Source organism: Ranitomeya variabilis, chromosome 8 (genome assembly GCF_051348905.1).
Source record: "Ranitomeya variabilis isolate aRanVar5 chromosome 8, aRanVar5.hap1, whole genome shotgun sequence".
NCBI classification, from domain to species: domain Eukaryota; kingdom Metazoa; phylum Chordata; class Amphibia; order Anura; family Dendrobatidae; genus Ranitomeya; species Ranitomeya variabilis.
Window position 1 is genome coordinate 7,428,268 of NC_135239.1, and position 20,555 is coordinate 7,448,822.

Below are 20,555 nucleotides of genomic sequence, written 5' to 3' on the forward strand. Positions count from 1 at the left end.
CCCGGTATATGGCAGGTCTTGTGGGGGGGTATCCGTATACATCGGGTCTTGTGAGAGGTTCCCGGTATATGGCAGGTCTTGTGGGGGGGTTATCCGTATACATCGTGTCTTGTGAGGGGTTCCCGGTATATGGCAGGTCTTGTGGGGGGGTTATCCGTATACATCGTGTCTTGTGAGGGGTTCCCGGTATATGGCAGGTCTTGTGGGGGGGTTATCCGTATACATCGTCTCTTGTGAGGGGTTCCCGGTATATGGCAGGTCTTGTGGGGGGGTATCCGTATACATCGTGTCTTGTGAGGGGTTCCCGGTATATGGCAGGTCTTGTGGGGGGGTATCCGTATACATCGGGTCTTGTGAGAGGTTCCCGGTATATGGCAGGTCTTGTGGGGGGGTATCCGTATACATCGGGTCTTGTGAGAGGTTCCCGGTATATGGCAGGTCTTGTGGGGGGGTATCCGTATACATCGGGTCTTGTGAGAGGTTCCTGGTGTATGGCAGGTCTTGTGGGGTTTCTCAGTATACAACATGTCTTGTGGGGAATTCCTGATTAGTAATGACCAATAATGATCCATGGAAGGATATCAAGCGAACTGTCCTCTTCAAACAGACAGTTGTTGGGGTGCTGCCAGTTTAGTCTTGATGGCTTAGTCGGCATGAGGCAGCAGGAAACACTTGTTCCGAATGACCAAGTACAGGGATATAGAGCTGCGCACAGAGGAACATTCACTTTCTATTAGAGACTATTAGATTATATTGTCTTGTATTATTGTTTCTGCATTTATTTCTCATTCTTACCAAGATGTCGGGTTTTGTGCATGTTGGGAGCGCACTGTCATCTCGTGGGCTGGGTGTTTATGTTCTGTCATTTCCTGCTCGTTGATCTCACCTCGTGTTGCAACCTGCAGAGTTTTTCTGCTTTCTTCATCAAAGTCATTATACAAAAGAGCAGAAACTGGAAAAACTCCCTTTTCTCAGGGAGCTCAGATTAAAGCAGCGGTTGCATGGCCGGACGTAGCAATGACGTTTGTTCAAGCTGCGATGAGCTGAGTGTTGTGTGTCCTTCAAACCTGAAGCAAGGACTTCAGCCGTCAATTAAATATTGGTCATGTTAACCCCTTCCATGCTGTGCAACCCCTTCCACATGGTAAAAAGTAGGGGCGGGTTATTTTCAGATCTCCTGTAATATCGAGGTTAAAAGATGGGGGTCTCCTTGTTCTGAACCCTCGTGTACGGGCCAAAGCAAAAACAGCTACACAGAGCATATCTCTCTACAGAGCCATGTCTGTGGGTCAAATGGACAGGTCAGTCAGTTTATGGGGCACTGTGTAATTCTTCATTTTCACTTCTATTATTTTTTTAATTATTGTTTTGTGTCTGTTTTTTTTACATTGTTTCCTTGGGGGATGATCGCCATAAAATGGCACCCTGACAGCGTAACCGCGACCTGAATACTGTTCTTCCTCCTTTTCTCCATGGCAGCCTGTACATAGTTTTGTCTTTCATCTTCATCCCATTTTTAAAAAGTTGAACCCAAACTCGCAACCTTTCTGTTGTGCCCTCCATCCGCTCCTCCATTCACTAAATGGAGCAGAGAGCTCCCAGTAATACCAGTATCATGTGCAGATTGCAGGCAGGGGGTGGACTGGGCAGGAAGCTTCAGCCAATAGCTGCAGAGCAGGAAGTGATATCATAGAGGGGGCGTATTGGCGCCCAATAATATGATTTGTTATCTCATGTTGCGTCACATTGCCATATTAATGTCACGGGTGTGTCAGAGGCTGCAGACCGTCACTCTGCATCTGACTGCAGAAGTTCTCAGCGGCTGGCTTTGCAGACTTCTTCCTGGTCCTTCTGACTCTAGGACCCAGTGGCAGCCTTCTCCCGGCTCTAGTTGACACACCTGGACCGCTTGCTGCTGGGAGTTGCCGTTGATATTTCCATTTCCCTGTTGAGGCTTGGAGATATAGCAGTTGGCTGTCTTCCTCTTTGGTGTTTGGAGAACGTCTGTGTTTCTCTCTGAGTCTACTCAGGCTAAGTGTTCCCCTTGTTTGTGCATCCCACCTGTCTTTAGTTTTAGTGGGGATTGACTAGTGCTCATCCTGTCCTTCCCTATACAGGGCTTAGGTATCCTGCTCGGCGATAGGTGCGGAACCTATATAGGGATGCTTAGGGCAGACAGGGTGACGTTAGATCTGCCTAAGGGTTTCCACTCCTCGCTTCCCTAGTGTTGGGCTCCCTTCCCTCATCCCTTTGTGTTGGGTTTAGCCTTTCCTACACTGTGCTTGACAATTAGACAGGACATCTTGGATTTTCACCTTTGAAGGATCATAATAGAAGAATTATAGGTGCAAAGTGTGCAAAATATTTAATGAAAACTAATTTCAAAAATAATTATTAGGCTCAAATACATGCATTTAAGTAAAAAAATAACTGTCCTCAAAAGAAGACAACCCCGTTAATCATGTTCCATGGACAATGTGTAAATCTGGTCCTGGTGTTCTGCTACTAACCGCCTGTCTTCTATCTCCAGGTGCATTCGTCGTGTGCTGGACCCCGGGGATGGTCGTCCTTCTTCTCGATGGCCTGAACTGCACTACCTGTGGTCTACAACAGGTCAAGCGTTGGTTTCTTCTCCTCGCCTTGATGAATTCTGTAATGAATCCCATTATCTACTCGTACAAGGATGAGGAGATGTGGAGGACTTTTAAGAGCATGATCTGCTGCTTCATATATAGTGGGAAACGCCGATCATCCAGGTTTCCATCCACGGTACACAGCACAAAAAGCACCGACACCACCAGTTATTATCTAGAGGACCTCGCCAATCAACTACCACCAGAAAAAGTACCCTAGCGGTACGAGCAGACGCCGACACCCCGGCGCTACCCCTGTATTTATAACTGCATATTGTATTGTGTCACAGCAATGTGATGTAAAGCCGCCCTCCGAGGACAATGACGTGTACACACAGCACCTGCTCAGTGAAAGTCTTAGAAATGGCATTTTTGTGGGTAATCCGTTTCTTATTTGTATGTGTATTTTATATTTTACGTGTTTGATCTCAGGTAGAGAATGTGCATTTTGCTGACTGTACACTTATGACCCCACCGTATGGTGGCATATCGTTGGGTTGGCCATACGATTTCATAGGTTAGCTGGTGTAGGCCCTGCAGAAGTCAGCAGTAGGGACCACAGTTACCAGCTGTGTTGTCTATCGTCTTGGTTGAGGGTGTACAGATAACTGTAGACTCCTTCGTGGCTGCTGCAATGTCATCTGATATGAGAAAGGATGCAAAGAGGTAAGAAACACCAGGCCCTTCGTCTTGGGTGGTAGAACTCAACAAGTACCATAAGGGGGATAGGGGGCATTATGATCTTTGCTGCACGCCCCATCTCTTCTATCTATCATTAATTAATGCCATAGAAATTAAGTTTTGATTAGTGAGGGTCCTGGTTCTAAGACCCCCTAAAGCAAAAGAGAAAGTGCTTTGCTGAGCACTGTGGCCCTTTGGTTGTGTTTGGCTCTGCTCGGCTCATCCTTAAAAAGGCCGGATCACTAATCTACAGCCTCATAGATTCTCATGGACCCAAACACGGCTCCATTGGGAAACAGCAAGGAACATTTATTGCCTCGGTCCCCCGAGAAAAAAATGGCAAATCTTCTGACATTTTTAGAACCACATGTAAAGTATTTGGAAGATTACTGTAAATCAGCGAGTGCATGGAGCTACTATGGGCCTCCAGTGACTTGGTGTAAGAGTTCATGATGGTCTTATCCACTTTTCCAGGAGTGGAGAAAATCTTTAGAGAGTTTGTTATTACTATAGGGTTTACAATGTAAGTGGAAACATGAAGAGGGAACTCAGGCGTTGTCCTTGCCTACTCTCCTGCTAGAGACAGGAATTAGGGGCATAGCGATTCGACTTGGGGTGAGAATGTGCCGGACCCCTGTTATGGGATGGCACTGAAATAAATCCAGCACCAAATGGGAGGCTCCATTGTAACCTCTGATGGAGCCATTCACTATAATGAGGCAGATGGAGTCATTTTTAGGTGGACCATCAGATGGAGTACAAAAGTGACTCATAATGTTGAATGACCCCATCAGGGGTTATGCCCGAATCCCTTTTTTCAGGGGTTCAGATGATGATGGCGTCCCACATGTGGGGTTATATGTGATGTGAGCATAGCCTTACAATGACACAATTCCTGTCTATTCCTGGCTGCATAGGTAATGGGGCAGATCGTATAAATTTACACACATGAACTAAACGTCGTGAAGTCTCGTGTCTGAGCGACGACATGTCCTACAACTCCAATTTAACACATTTTTCAGTAAATTTTGAGTCAAGTGTCCATATGTGTCCAGTGTAATAGTTAATGTGAGCATGGAAATATTTGTATGCATGACGGTTTTTCATGGTGATCCACTGAAGATTTTACATCTGCACACTCATGGTGGGGGGTGTTGATATAAAGTAGGAGACATTAGTTGGTCCACATCTACGTCATACAAATCTTCAATAAGTCCTAACTCTATTTCTTTAGGATTAACAGAGGGATCTCTAATTTGTAAGCCACAGAGGATTCTCTGGAGGACCCGATTATTTCAGTTGTGTAATACTTCATTCCACCTGCGGAGGAGCTGCAGAGAACATAAACACCTGCTGCCATGTTCCCTCACAGATTTCAGCTTGGGGAAATGTAGTGGAACAACCTCCATTTTTGACAATTTTATCTTTATGATATCAGTATACGACTATTGTTCCCAGGTGATCGTGTAGATGATTGTGCTGCCCATCTCGTGCCATGCCTACAAACAAATCTAATATTTTACAGATGTGTTCCCATTGCATAACATAATAATATGCGGATTATAGTTACCCAGAGACGTCACTGAATGTGGCACGATGACACTTAAGACTTAGAAAACCCGTTTCCATATCCTGAGTCAGGGAACTTTGAGTTCAGGATCCTCATTCTTTATTTGGCAGTTACAAGGAGCATTTCTCGCTTTGGAGGACCCGTCCTGTCCTGTGTTTCATAGATAACTCACAAATTAATTTGGAGATTGTGCTGCGCACCCAAATATACTCAAAAAAGGGTCAAGGATCGGAAGCTTGGGGCGAGCCGGGCGTGCTCCCTGCATCCACCCCAGCGGAGCGAGAAGCTTCGGGAATCTGCAGGAGCGAGCTGAACCTGATGGCCACACACAGCCCCCTAGACCACTCAGGAGAGAACCTATAAAGGAACCGCACCCTGAAAAGTGCTCATGACAGACACACATACAACTGGTGACTCACAGTGAATAATATAAATAAAAAGTGGAGGCTTTACAGCAAAAAAAGCTGACTAAACCGTCCACCTGGAAATTTAAATAGTCCCCATCCTAACCAAAAGGCAAAAAATAAGGGTGTGGGCTTAAAAGAGTGAAAGTGGATTGCTGAGCAAAAGTGACAAAAACTTAAGTGGGGGCCACACCCTGCGAGCTCAGGAACTGCAGGGTCACCACTCCTGGGCAACTTCTGCACCTCAGGCTCTCAAACTCCTCTGCCCACAACATTGATCCTGTTGGTCAGAGTCACGTAAGCGGATGACTATATTAGCCACCCAGATTACACCCCGAAGCATCTGCCCAGTTAACATTACTGTGTCAGCCTAATCCCCAGGTAATACACTGATAAACACTGTAGTGCTCTATGTGTCCTGTGGTGGCACTGAAGGGAAATTTAACATTGACTGCAAGTATAGAGAAATACGGGATAAGATCCTGTCTGTAGCCACCACTAGGGGGAGCTCCCTATATACAGAGATACATGGTAAGATCCTGTCTGTAGCCACCACTAGGGGGAGCTCCCTGTATACAGAGATACATGATAAGATCCTGTCTGCAGTCACCACTAGGGGGAGCTCCCTGTATACAGAGATACATGATAAGATCCTGTCTGCAGTCACCACTAGGGGGAGCTCCCTGTATACAGAGATACATGATAAGATCCTGTCTGCAGCCACCACTAGGGGGAGCTCCCTGTATACAGAGATACATGATAAGATCCTGTCTGCAGTCACCACTAGGGGGAGCTCCGTTTATACAGAGACACATGATAACATCCTGTCTGCAGTCACCACTAGGGGGAGCTCCCTATATACAGAGATACATGATAAGATCCTGTCTGCAGTCACCACTAGGGGGAGCTCCCTATATACAGAGATACATGATAAGATCCTGTCTGCAGCCACCACTAGGGGGAGCTCCCTGTATACAGAGATACATGATAAGATCCTGTCTGCAGTCACCACTAGGGGGAGCTCGCTATATACAGAGATACATGATAAGATCCTGTCTGCAGTCACCGCTAGGGGGAGCTCCCTATATACAGAGATACATGATAAGATCCTATCTGCAGCCACCACTAGGGGGAGCTCCCTGTATACAGAGATACATAATAATATTCTGTCTGCAGTCACCACTAGGGGGAGCTCCCTGTATACAGAGATACATGATAAGATCCTGTCTGCAGTCACCACTAGGGGGAGCTCCCTATATACAGAGATACATGATAAGATCCTGTCTGCAGCCACCACTAGGGGGAGCTCCCTGTATACAGAGATACATAATAATATTCTGTCTGCAGTCACAACTAGGGGGAGCTCCCTGTATACAGAGACACATGATAAGATCCTGTCTGCGGCCACCACTAGGGGGAGCTCCCTGTATACAGAGGTACATGATAAGATCCTGTCTGCAGCCACCACTAGGGGGAGCTCCCTGTATACAGAGATACATGATAAGATCCTGTCTGCAGTCACCACTAGGGGGAGCTCCCTGTATACAGAGATACATGATAAGATCCTGTCTGCAGTCACCACTAGAGGGAGCTCCCTGTATACAGAGATACATGATAAGTGTAATAATTATAGGGGATAACTCAGGAGACTCTTTGCGTGGAACAAGACAACTACAGGACACAGTTTTATAAGTGGTAAAGTCTATATTATCACACGGTGATTCAAACAGGTGCAGAGAGAAACTCAAGTCCACAACACTTGGTGCAAATAATAAACGCAGCTTAGCAGTCTATAGGAAACTTCAGAGGAAAATGCAATCAAGCAGAAAGTCTATGAAGCACAGTTATTCTTGAGGATACTTGACACGAGTAAATCCTTGTCTTAGTCCAGGCACAGATAGATATGCTTATAAGGCAGTTCAAATCATATCTTAGCTCAACCAGGGAGGCCTGGTTAATAGTCTCAGGTTATTGCAAAGCAGCAACAGCTTACATGTCCAGCAAATGCAGATAGAAGTAAACACAAACAGCAGATGAAGGAGGATTACTGGAAACTTGTGTATGCAGCAGGAACTCAGAGCAGAGTAGCAGGATCACCACACAGGTTCACAGGAGCAGGTGTATAACCAGGGAGTAATCAGAGGTCAGGAGCTGGATGCAAGGCAGAATACTCTAGCACAGACTGAAGGCTGGGGTGGAGTTTTATTGCAGGAAGACACAGTGCACATGAGACCAAAGACGCCATCTTGGAAAAGGGCAGTAATGCACAAAAGGTAAAAAATGTTCAGAGTCCTGACAATAAGATCCTGTCAGCAGTCACCACTAGGGGGAGCTCCCTGTATACAGAGATACATGATAACATCCTGTCTGCAGCCACCACTAGGGGGAGCTCCCTGTATACAGAGATACATGATAAGATCCTGTCTGCAGTCACCACTAGGGGGAGCTCCCTGTATTCAGAGATACATGATAAGATCCTGTCTGCAGTCACCACTAGGGGGAGCTCCCTGTATATAGAGATACATGATAAGATCCTGTCTGCAGTCACCACTAGGGGGAGCTCCCTGTATACAGAGATACATGATAAGATCCTGTCTGCAGCCACCACTAGGGGGAGCTCCCTGTATACAGAGATACATGATAAGATCCTGTCTGCAGCCACCACTAGGGGGCGCTCCCTGTATACAGAGATACATGATAAGATTCTGTCTGCAGCCACCACTAGGGGGCGCTCCCTGTATACAGAGACACATGATAAGATAGTGTCTGCAGACACCACTAGGGGGAGCTCCCTGTATACAGAGATAAATGATAAGATCCTGTCTGCAGTCACCACTAGGGGGAGCTCCCTGTATACAGAGATACATGATAAGATCCTGTCTGCAGTCACCACTAGGGGGAGCTCCCTGTATACAGAGATACATGATAAGGTCCTGTCTGCAGTTACCACTAGGGGGAGCTCCCTGTTTACAGCGATACCCAATAAGATTCTGTCTGCAGCCACTAGGGGGAGCTCCCTGTATACAGAGATACATAATAAGATCCTGTCTGTAGTCACCACTAGGGGGAGCTCCCTGTATACAGAGATACATGATAAGATCCTGTCTGCAGCCACCACTAGGGGAGCTCCCTGTTTACAGCGATACATAATAAGATTCTGTCTGCAGTCACCACTAGGGGGAGCTCCCTGTATACAGAAATATATGATGAGATTCTGTCTGCAGCCACCACTAGGGGGAGCTCCCTGTATACAGAGATACATGATAAGATTCTGTCTGCAGCCACCACTAGGGGGAGCTCCCTGTATACAGAAATATATGATGAGATTTTGTCTGCAGCCACCACTAGGGGGAGCTCCCTGTATACAGAGATACATGATAAGATCCTGCCTGCAGTCACCACTAGGGGGAGCTCCCTGTATACAGAGATACATGATAAGATCCTGCCTGCAGTCACCACTAGGGGGAGCTCCCTGTATACAGAGATACATGATAAGATTCTGTCTGCAGACACCACTAGGGGGAGCTCCCTGTATACAGAGATACATGATAAGATCCTCTCTGGACCCACCAGTAGGGGGAGCTCCCTGTATACAGAGATACATGGTAAGATCATTTCTGCAGCCACCACTAGGAGGAGCTCCCTGTATACAGAGATACATGATACGATCCTGTCTGCAGTCACCACTAGGGGGAGCTCCCTGTATACAGAGATACATGATAAGATTCTGTCTGCAGCCACCACTAGGAGGAGCTCCCTGTATACAGACACATAAGATGTTGTCTGCAGCCACCACTAGGGGGAGCTCCCTGTATACAGAGATACATGATAAGATTCTGTCTGCAGCCACCACTAGGAGGAGCTCCCTGTATACAGACACATAAGATTCTGTCTGCAGCCACCACTAGGGGGAGCTCCCTGTATACAGACACATAAGATCTTGTCTGCAGCCACCACTAGGGGGAGCTCCCTGTATACAGAGGTACATGATAAGATTCTGTCTGCAGCCACCACTAGGGGGAGCTCCCTGTATACAGAGATACATGATAAGATCCTGTCTGCAGCCACCACTAGGGGGAGCTCCCTGTATACAGAGATACATGATAAGATCCTGTCTGCAGTCACCACTAGGGGGAGCTCCCTGTATACAGAGATACATGATAAGATCCAGTCTGCAGTCACCACTAGGGGGAGCTCCCTGTATACAGAGATACATGATAAGATCCTGTCTGCAGTCACCACTAGGGGGAGCTCCCTGTGTACAGAGATACATGATAAGATCCTGTCTGCAGTCACCACTAGGGGGAGCTCCCTGTATACAGAGATACATGATAAGATCCTGTCTGTAGCCACCTGTTATGATCCTTAGTGGTTGAGGATGACAAATTACTCCAGCTAAGTAACAAACATAGGACAAGCTCTAGGGAGGTGGCAAACTGGACTGACCGCAAATCTGAAGCTATCCAAACACACTAGAAGTAGCCGGTGAACGTGCCTAAAAATCCTAGACGTCTCGAGCCAGCCTGAGGAACTAACTACCCCTAGAGAGAAAGAAAAGACCTCTCTTGCCTCCAGAGAAATAATCCCCAAAGATATAGAAGCCCCCAACAGATAAGAACGGTGAGGTAAGAGGAAGGCACATACACAGGGGTGAAAGCAGATTCAGCAAATGAGGCCCACTAATACTAGATAGCAGAAAATAGAAAAGGGAATCTATGCGGTCAGTAAAAAACCCTTGCAAAATATCCACTCTGAGATTTCAAGAACCCCCACACCAACTAACGGTGTGGGGGGAGAAACTCAGTCCCCTAGAGCAACCAGCAAGCGAGGAAATCACATTTTAGCGAGCTGCACTAAAAACATAATGAACACTGATAATCAAAAAATGATCAAACAAAAACTTAGCTTGTCTTGGAGAGACTGGGAGCAAAGTAGACACAAGGAATCTGAAGAGCACTAAATACATTGATAGCAGGCAAGGAACTGAGTCTCCAGGTGAGCTAAATAGGAAACCAACCAAGGATAACGAACCAGCTGATGCAGCCAACCTGCAGAAAGACAACACTACACAGTACCGCTTGTGACCACTAGAGGGAGCCCAAAAATAGAATTCACAACAGTACCCCCCCCTTGAGGAGGGGTCACCGGACCCTCATCAAGACCCCCAGGGCGATCAGGATGAGCCGCGTGGAAGGCACGAACCAAATCGGCCGCATGAACATCAGAGGCGACAACCCAGGAATTATCCTCCTGACCATAGCCCTTCCACTTAACCAAATACTGAAGCCTCCGTCTAGAGATACGAGAATCCAAAATCTTCTCCACCATGTACTCCAATTCGCCCTCGACCAGCACCAGAGCAGGAGGCTCAACAGAAGGAACCGCAGGTACCACGTACCTCCGCAACAAAGACCTATGGAACACATTATGAATGGCAAACGATGCTGGGAGATCCAAACGAAAAGACACCGGGTTAAGGATTTCCAAGATCTTATAAGGACCGATGAAGCGAGGCTTGAATTTAGGAGAGGAGACCTTCATAGGAACATACCGAGAAGACAGCCACACCAAATCCCCAACACGAAGTCGGGGACCCACACCGCGGCGGCGGTTGGCAAAGCGCTGAGCCTTCTCCTGTGACAACCTCAAATTATCCACCACATGGTTCCAAATCTGCTGCAACCTATCCACCACAGAATCCACCCCAGGACAGTCAGAAGGCTCAACCTGACCCGAGGAAAAACGATGATTGGAAACCAGAATTGCAGAAAAAAGGCAAAACCAAAGTAGCAGAACTAGCCCGATTATTAAGGGCAAACTCGGCCAATGGCAAAAAAGTCACCCAATCATCCTGATCAGCAGAAACAAAACATCTCAAATAAGTTTCCAACGTCTGATTAGTTCGCTCGGTTTGGCCATTAGTCTGAGGATGGAAGGCCGACGAAAAAGACAAATCAATGCCCATCTTAGCACAAAAAGTCCGCCAAAACCTGGACACAAACTGGGATCCTCTATCAGACACAATATTTTCAGGAATGCCGTGCAAGCGAACCACATTCTGAAAAAAATAGAGGAACCAAATCGGAGGAAGAAGGCAACTTAGGCAAGGGCACCAAATGGACCATCTTGGAAAAACGATCACACACCACCCAGATGACAGACATTTTCTGAGATACTGGAAGATCCGAAATAAAATCCATGGAAATGTGCGCCCAAGGCCTTTTCGGAACAGGCAAAGGCAAAAGCAAACCGCTGGCACGAGAACAGCAAGGCTTAGCCCGAGCACAAATCTCACAAGACTGCACAAAGGAACGCACATCCCGCGACAAGGAAGGCCACCAGAAGGACCTAGCCACCAAATCTCTGGTACCAAAAATCCCAGGATGATCCGCCAACACCGAAGAATGAACCTCGGAAATAACTTTGCTGGTCCATCTATCCGGGACAAACAGTCTCTCTGGTGGACAACGGTCAGGTCTATCCGCCTGAAATTTCTGCAGCACTTGTCGCAAATCTGGGGAAATGGCAGACAAAATCACTCCCTCTCTGAGAATACCAGCCGGCTCAGAAACTCCCGGAGAGTCAGGCACAAAACTCCTAGAAAGAGCATCAGCTTTCACGTTCTTCGGACCAGGCAGGTATGAGACCACAAAGTTGAAACGGGAGAAAAACAACGACCAACGAGCCTGTCTAGGATTCAGGCGCTTGGCAGATTCAAGGTAAATCAGATTTTTGTGATCAGTCAAGACCACCACACGATGTTTAGCTCCTTCGAGCCAATGTCGCCACTCCTCAAATGCCCACTTCATAGCCAACAACTCCCGATTACCAACATCATAATTCCGCTCGGCAGGCGAAAACTTTCTTGAAAAGAAAGCACATGGCTTCATCACAGAGCCATCAGAGCTTCTCTGCGACAAGACAGCCCCTGCTCCAATCTCAGAAGCATCAACCTCGACCTGGAAGGGAAGAGAGACATCTGGCTGACATAAGACTGGAGCTGAAGAAAACCGGCGCTTCAGCTCCCGAAAGGCCTCCACGGCCGCAGGAGACCAATTAGTCACATCAGAACCCTTCTTGGTCAAATCCGTCAAAGGTTTAACCACGCTAGAAAAATTAGCGATGAAACGACGGTAAAAATTAGCAAAACCCAAGAACTTCTGAAGACTCTTAACAGACATGGGCTGAGTCCAGTCATGAATAGCCTGGACCTTGATTGGGTCCATCTCCACAGTAGAAGGAGAAAAAATAAAACCCAAAAAGGAGACCTTCTGTACTCCGAAGAGGCATTTTGAGCCCTTCACAAATAAAGCATTAGCACGCAGGACCTGAAACACCATCCTGACCTGCTTCACATGGGACTCCCAATCATCAGAAAAGACCAAAATGTCATCCAGATAAACAATCATAAATTTATCCAGATATTCTCGGAAGATGTCATGCATGAAGGACTGAAACACAGAAGGAGCATTAGAGAGTCCAAAAGGCATCACTAAATACTCAAAATGGCCTTCGGGCGTATTAAATGCTGTTTTCCATTGAGTAAGCACCGACCATTTCCGAAATTTTTGACAATACACCTCTGCTTCATCCTGACCCTGAGAGATAGCCAGCAACGCTTTTTCTGCCTGATTCTCAAGATTAGGCTCCTCATAAAGCAGTCCAAGAGCCAGAAAAAATGCATCCACATTAAGCAATGCAGGATCTCCTGGCGCCAGAGAGAAAACCCAATCTTGAGGGTCGCCGCGCAACAAGGATATAACAATTTTAACTTGCCGAGCGGAATCACCAGAGGAACGAGGTCTCAAAGATAGAAATAACTTACAATTATTCTTAAAATTTAGAAACCTAGATCTATCTCCAGAAAACAACTCAGGAATGGGTATCTTTGGTTCTGACATAGGGCTATGAATAACAAAATCCTGAATACTTTGCACCCGTGCAGCAAGATGATCCACACTAGAAGTCAGAGTCTGAACATTCATGTCTGCAGCTGAGCTCAAAACCACCCAGAGTTCAAGGGGATGAAAGAAGCTAAACAGACTGCAGCAAAGGAAAAGCGGGAGGAAAAAAAAAAAAATGTACTCAGGTCTTCTTTTTATCCCACTTCTGCGATGCATTAAACACTTTTTGGCCTGCTATACTGTTATGATCCTTAGTGGTTGAGGATCACAAATTACTCCAGCTAAGTAACAAACATAGGACAAGCTCTAGGGAGGTGGCAAACTGGACTGACCGCAAATCTGAACCTATCCAAACACACTAGAAGTAGCCGGTGAACGTGCCTAAAAATCCTAGACGTCTCGAGCCAGCCTGAGGAACTAACTACCCCTAGAGAGAAAGAAAGACCTCTCTTGCCTCCAGAGAAATAATCCCCAAAGATATAGAAGCCCCCAACAGATAATAATGGTGAGGTAAGAGGAAGGCACATACACAGGGGTGAAAGCAGATTCAGCAAATGAGGCCCACTAATACTAGATAGCAGAAAATAGAAAAGGGAATCTATGCGGTCATTAAAAAACCCTTACAAAATATACACTCTGAGATTTCAAGAACCCCCACACCAACTAACGGTGTGGGGGGAGAAACTCAGTCCCCTAGAGCAACCAGCAAGCGAGGAAATCACATTTTAGCGAGCTGGACTAAAAACATAATGAACACTGATAATCAAAAAATGATCAAACAAAAACTTAGCTTGTCTTGGAGAGACTGGGAGCAAGGTAGACACAAGGAATCTGAAGAGCACTGAATACATTGATAGCAGGCAAGGAACTGAGTCTCCAGGTGAGCTAAATAGGAAACCAACCAAGGATAACGAACCAGCTGATGCAGCCAACCTGCAGAAAGACAACACTACACAGTACCGCTTGTGACCACTAGAGGGAGCCCAAAAATAGAATTCACAACAGCCACCACTAGGAGGAGCTCCCTGTATACAGACACATAAGATCTTGTCTGCAGCCACCACTAGGGGGAGCCTAGGGATTTAGCACATACTTGTTTTACATTAAAATTGATAGTAAAGAGCTCCCTCTTGTGGTGGCTGCAGGTAGATACATTTTTTTAAATGTTCTATTACATTTGTGCAGAAGGTTTTGCGGTTTTTATAAGGACTATGGCATTAACTGCACAAATGTATTTTATATTAATAATAAATCATCCTGGGGTGTGACAGGAGGGACACTCTAAATTAAAAAGTATATATCAATCCTACATAAATAAAATCCTATGTAAATAAAATGTGTAGAGCAGGTAACATCTTTACGGCATCGTTGATATTGATTCCCTGCAGACAGGTGTCCGATTATCATACTCCAGTCACTTTCACACTGTCAGTGACCTAAGAGGAAATATAAAGAGATCGGGTTTGTTGTCATTGTTGCCATTCACCTGCTCTACAGACATCCGCACATTTCAGATCAGATATAGGAGCGGCTTTGTACATCACTGCGGCATATGTCGCCCCTCTGCACTGGACGTCGCTATGGTTTGCTGGTCAGACCAGGACATTTTCCTGAATCCTGCGTCTGCCATGATTATTTAACCCTTAGGGTATGTGCACATGTTAAGTATTTTCAGCAGACAGTTCTGCACCAAAGACGTGTGTTTTGGCAGGAAAAACGCTACATAAAATATTCCAATTTTTAGTTCATATTTGCTGTTTTTTTTCCTCTTTTGTTGGTATGGGTGAAAAACGCAACAAAAACTCTGAAATAATGGACGAATGGACGCTCCAGACAAGCGTTGTTTTTTACATTGGGAGTGGTACCCTATTTGTGCACGGTGCACCTCACATCATTCGGAGTGCCGTGCAATTTACTTCTTCGCTCCAGACAAGGAAAACAGAAGGAGTGAGTGCAGGAGATTTAAAAAATCGCATTCAGTTTGCTGGTACAGTAATACGCTGTTTTTTTTTTTTTGTTTTTTTTTTGGGGGGGGGGGGAAGTAAAAAAATGCTGTATACAGTAATGGAGACGAGCAGCTGCCAGACATGTATGGCAGCGTCTTGTTCTTTGGTTGAATCTTTGGTATCTCCAAACAGCAGCAGCAAAGATCTGCCGGGTCACATAGAGAGATTATTGGTGGATCCCATCAGTAATCCAGGTGCATGGTCCAACTGATGATCGGCGGCAGAAGGGCCACACATCTCCCAATCACTGCCTCCCCAAGGCAAAGGTGGTGCTGATCAAATAAAAAGGGAAACTGTCAGCAGGATGGACGGCTCCCATCACTGGCTCTGACCGCCTAAAGGTACAGCCATTAGTCAATTGTGAGTGAAAAACTGTGAAAAACTTCAGAGTCGTTTGCAAATGAAGAGGCTGAAGAGTCCACAGGGCGCGTCCGGCGTCTAAGTGTCCTGGTAGCCTTCATTGAGCCCACCCTGTCTGCTGATTGACAGGCGCATGCACATTGGATTTCCCGTCATTTGGGCAGAGATCACTGATGAACCATCGAGAGCTACACAGGGGCCCATCCTCTGCGCATGCGCCACCGCACAGCAGCCAGGTGTCGTCCATTCTGTGAATCCACGTCAATCAGCGCCCTAGAGGCGGGATCAGAGGAGAATGACCCGGACACTTAGACGTCTGGACACGCCCAGTGGACACTTGAGCCTTCAGGAGTTTTTATATAGAACTATTTATAAGATTCAGCTACAATTCACTATTGGATCATTTCAGGGCGGTAGGAGCGGTTTATAGGGGTGCAGGATCCGGCACTGCTGCGCTCTATGTAATACAAGAATTGGCAGGATTCAGCAAAGCAATAAAACATTTTTTGTTTGTTTTCACCCCTCCCCCATAATTTCCATAGAAAACAGAAAAAACAATCAGATTTGTTCTAACCAACTAAATCCTATTACGTGCCCACAACAGTCCCAGAGCGCGGACTCCTGAGTGAGCAGCTGCCGGATCAGCGCTGATTTCCCCTAATGTCACACTTAAGAGTCTTCATTCTCTCCGCGGTATCATTACAGACAGCAGGTTACAGTAATCTGGGCATTTGCTTCACATCATCCGAGAAGAAATCAGGAGAACGAAGATGGAAACCTCGAAATAAGGCGAAGATCTGAGCGGAAAGTGACGCAACGAGAGAGACGTTACGTGAAGAACATGCGGGAAACAGGGAGGAGCAGGAGCTCAGCGGCCACTGCCAACTGGAAGGGCAAGTATGTGCCACGTGCCACACGCCGGGTAGCCTTACTGATCACAGGAGGATTCGGGGAATTTATCAGAGGGGTTTTATTCCTGCAATCATTTATGACTGTGATTTGCCAAATCCTAACAAAGTGCAATGTGCACACAGTCAGGATTCCCCGCAATCACGTGCCGTCAGGTTCTCATCCTCTTCTCTAGAACATTGAGAATGTAGTCTGCACACTTGTGTCACATGACTGCCCACTTACACTGGTGCACACTTGTGTCACATGACCGCCCACTCCCGCTGGTGCACACTTGTCACATGACTGCCCACTCCCGCTGGAAATAGAGGGAAATCCTGCTGAAGGCAGCTCTCATCATTGTCACCTGGCCTCTCTGAGATTAACACAACCAGGTGACAATGATGGGAGTTGTATTCAGCAGCCGGCGCCTGGGAACAGAGTGAACTGTAACGCTTTTCCCAGGAGGCGGAATGTGTCACACTGATGCGGCACACGGATGCCACACGTATGTAACACACAGACCGGGATAGCTCAGGTACTGATTTTTCCAGTAGGGCCCATTTCCACTTGTGAGACATATGTCCGAGTCTCGCAGGTTAAAACCCTCTTCTGGCGCCGGCACTCCAGAACGGAGCGTGGGGCCAGACAGCAATACATGGAGCTGCACGCTCTGCTCTGGAGTGCCGGCACCAGAAGAGGGTTTTAACCTGCGAGACTCGGACATCGCAAGTGGAAATGAGCCCGTAGCAGAAATATCAGGACGTTCGAAGGGGCCTCAATAAGTTCTTGGTCTGGACATTGAGCTCAGCTTCAGGTGGCTGCAATAAAGCCACTTATTACTGAGCACTGCATGACTGCAATATCTTGAGAAACAGTTTTGCGAGCAAATGCAACAAAAATGTCCTTGGTTCTTATCATGGAAGCCAGAAGTGATAAAGTAGATGTGAATTGACTCAGAGCCAGAGTGTCAGTCTTCACTGTAGTACTGAAATTTTATTAGCGCACCAGCAGGAACTGGATGAACACAGCTATCGGTCTCTCCTGTATGAGGGTGTGTATGCAGCTGTAGCTCATATACACGTTTTCACACTGATCAATCAGCCAGAATGGAGCCGTTTCTCCGTCTCTGGTGGATTCAAGTTCTTCTATTATACTGCAGGCATATTAATGGAAGAAAGCACGTGACTCGAATGAAAGAAACAATAAGATCCTTCTTATTCAAATTTTCCCAAAAATTTATTGAATGGCTAGTCCCACTCGGTCATTTATGGCATTTTCAAAGAATTTTAGAATTTTCTCGAAATAGTTTCGTCTTTTCTGTGGTAACATACGGATGTGAAGCCTGGACGATAAAAAACAAGACAGAAGAAGAATCGACGCCTTCAAAATGTGGTGGAGAAGGATGTTATCAATACCATGGATGACAAGAGGAAATCAAGCCAGACATGTCACTGGAAGCAAGGATGACCGAGGTACCACCTGTGGACACATCATACGGGGAGAGCGATCACTGGAGACGGACATCATGGTGGGGAGAATAGAAGGAACAAGGCGAAGAGGAAGACCAGCAAACTGATGGCTCGATACTATCAAGATAATGGTGGAGAAGACCCTGCTGGAACTATCTAGGTCTACACAGCGTTCATCCATCAAGTCACCAAGGCTTGAGATCGAGCCGAAGGCTGTTAAAAAAATAAATTGCATAAATGTTTATTAGATTGAGAACTCACCAATGGAATCTCATCTATTTAATAACCAGGCCCCGTCGCTCGCAGCTTTCAGTGCGCAGGTGGTCAAGATTCCCATACAAATGAATGAAAAGTCTAAGGCCGGTTTCACACGTCAGTGGCTCCGGTACGTGTGGTGACAGTTTCCTCACGTACCGGAGACACTGACTCACGTTGACACATTAAAATCAATGTGTCTCTGCACATGTCAGCGTGTTTTCACAGACCGTGTGTCCGTTTGAAAAACACGGAGACATGTCAGTGTTCGTGGGAGCGCACGGATCACACGGACCCATTAGAGTCAATGGGTCCGTGTAAAACACGTACCGCACATGGATGCTGTCCGTGTGCAGTCCGTGTGCTGTGCAGGAGACAGTGCTACAGTAAGCGCTGTCCCCCCAGCTTGTGGTGCTGAAGCCGCCATTCATTTCTTCTCTCCAGCAGCGTTCGCTGGAGAGAAGGAATTAAAAATCATTGTTTTTTTATTTTTTTTGCGGTTGAAATAAAGTTCCCGGTAACCAACCCCCTCCCACCCCCTGTGCGCCCACTGGAAATAAAATACTCACCCAGCTCCCTCGATGCTTCCTCTCAGCCTCACCTGGGTGAGTATTTTATTTCCAGCGGGCGGGCGCACAGGGGGTGGGAGGGGGTGGGAGGGGGTTGGTTACCGGGAACTTTATTTCAACCGCAAAAAAAACAAAACAATGATTTTTCATTCCTTCTCTCCAGCGAACGCTGCTGGAGAGAAGAAATGAATGGTTGCTTCAGCACCCAAAGCAGGGGACAGCGCTTACTGTAGCGCTGTCTCCTGCACGGTCCGTGTGGTACCCAGTCGGCACACGGGCGGCACACGGCTGCCGCACGTGTGCCACGTGAGCACACACGGATAACTCCGGTACCGGAATTATCTGGACGTGTAAGCTGGCCTGACCAACTCTGCACTGACAGCAGCTCACCAGGGCCACAGCCTTGAGAAAAAAATGCAAGTCCCATTGGTGGCTTCTGAATTTACCATATATTTATGGAATAGCATGTGGAAATACCTTAAATGTATGAGATGGGATAACCCCCCAAGATATTTCATCCAAACCCCCCAAAAAATAAGAAATGATGATATGACTAGTGCGGGAATCCTGGTGCAATGCTCCATGACATAATGTGGAAATGAAATGAAGAAATTAAAGATCTGGTCTTAAGCACAGGAGATAGCAGTTGGCGATGGTTTCATGGCTCGTGTGTCCACTGGGATTGCTAATCCTCTTCTAGATTTCAGATACAAGTGATTATAAAAGGTTGGATGCTAATTGTGAATTATAATCCTAGAAGACAGATCCCACCGTGTTCACATCTCCTAGATATCCATCCTACATTGATGTCTCTATCTCGGGAACATCAAGACATTGCTTCCTGTTCATCTCCTTTGTGACCTCCATCCTCCTCCACTAGTAAAGCACTTCGAAGATACAAGACGCACATAGACAATATATTGGGGACGAAGTCCATCTGAAGGGCCTAAGCTGAAGGAACTTGTGGATCAGGCTCCTCTTGGCTTCTAGTATGATTAAAGGTTCCTTATCTCGTGTGAAGGCTTCATTTCTTCAAGAACTTGACCTGCAGCATTTATCATATGACCTTTATTGACCTTGATCTTTGGGTTTAAGAATAAAAAGAAACCTGACATCAAGAGAATTTTCAACTTGAGAATTGGACACAAGTTTTTCTTGAAGTTTCACTAACTGAGCCTTAAAATCAAGTTTGCTCACCACCTGCAACACTGACTTGTCTTTAGGACACAGTGCCACTGATTGTTTCGAGAATATTTATTTCACCCTCAGGCTGTTGAATAATAGACGTCTGATCCAAATACAGATGTCTTTTTTGTTCAGCTCACACCTTCTTATTTTCTTCCAGGTAAGTGAGGACATCAATAGGAACAATGTGAAATGTACTTTTAAGCCTTGCAATCGATATTTAATTTCCCAGAAGAGCATTGCAAGGTTTAAAACTTTCCTAACATTGGCATGCCAAGCTTGGTATGTCACTCTCCACAAGGAAAGATATTACCCCTTGGATCCCGTATAAAAACCAATGACACACGGATGTATGAAAACGGACATGGATGAAATACGGATTTGAAAAATTGATAGATTGTGAGCCTTCGCGGGCAGGGTCCTCACTCCTCCTGTACCAGTTATGACTTGTATTGTTTAAGATTATTGTACTTGTTTTTATTATGTATACCCCTCCTCACATGTAAAGCGCCATGGAATAAATGGCGCTATAACAATAAATAATAATAATAATACCCAAATGACACAGAAGAAATATGAATGACCATACACATGAACATCACATGTTTTTTTGGATAAAAAATAGATG

At 46.2% G+C, this 20,555-nt stretch overlaps 1 protein-coding gene and 1 long non-coding RNA gene across 6 annotated transcripts in view; one reads left to right on the top strand and one right to left on the bottom strand.

Annotated features, from left to right (window-relative positions):
- The window catches only part of LPAR3 (lysophosphatidic acid receptor 3), a 28,837-nt gene extending 24,481 nt beyond the window's left edge, over positions 1–4,356 (top strand). For all 3 annotated transcript variants that reach the window (XM_077278273.1, XM_077278272.1, XM_077278274.1), the window contains one exon: positions 2,531–4,356. In XM_077278273.1, coding sequence (XP_077134388.1) covers positions 2,531–2,853 — 323 coding nt within the window. In that variant the 3' untranslated portion in view covers positions 2,854–4,356. The remainder of the gene's footprint in view (positions 1–2,530) is intronic.
- LOC143787731 (uncharacterized) overlaps positions 1–20,555 on the bottom strand; it is a 105,335-nt gene that overhangs the window by 32,314 nt on the left and 52,466 nt on the right. The window contains exon 3 of one of the 3 annotated variants that reach the window (XR_013218449.1): positions 14,423–14,628. The exons of the other annotated variants lie outside the window; for them this stretch is intronic. This is a non-coding gene — a long non-coding RNA (uncharacterized LOC143787731). Of the gene's footprint in view, positions 1–14,422; positions 14,629–20,555 lie in introns of those variants that run through there. 3 annotated transcript variants of the gene reach the window in all.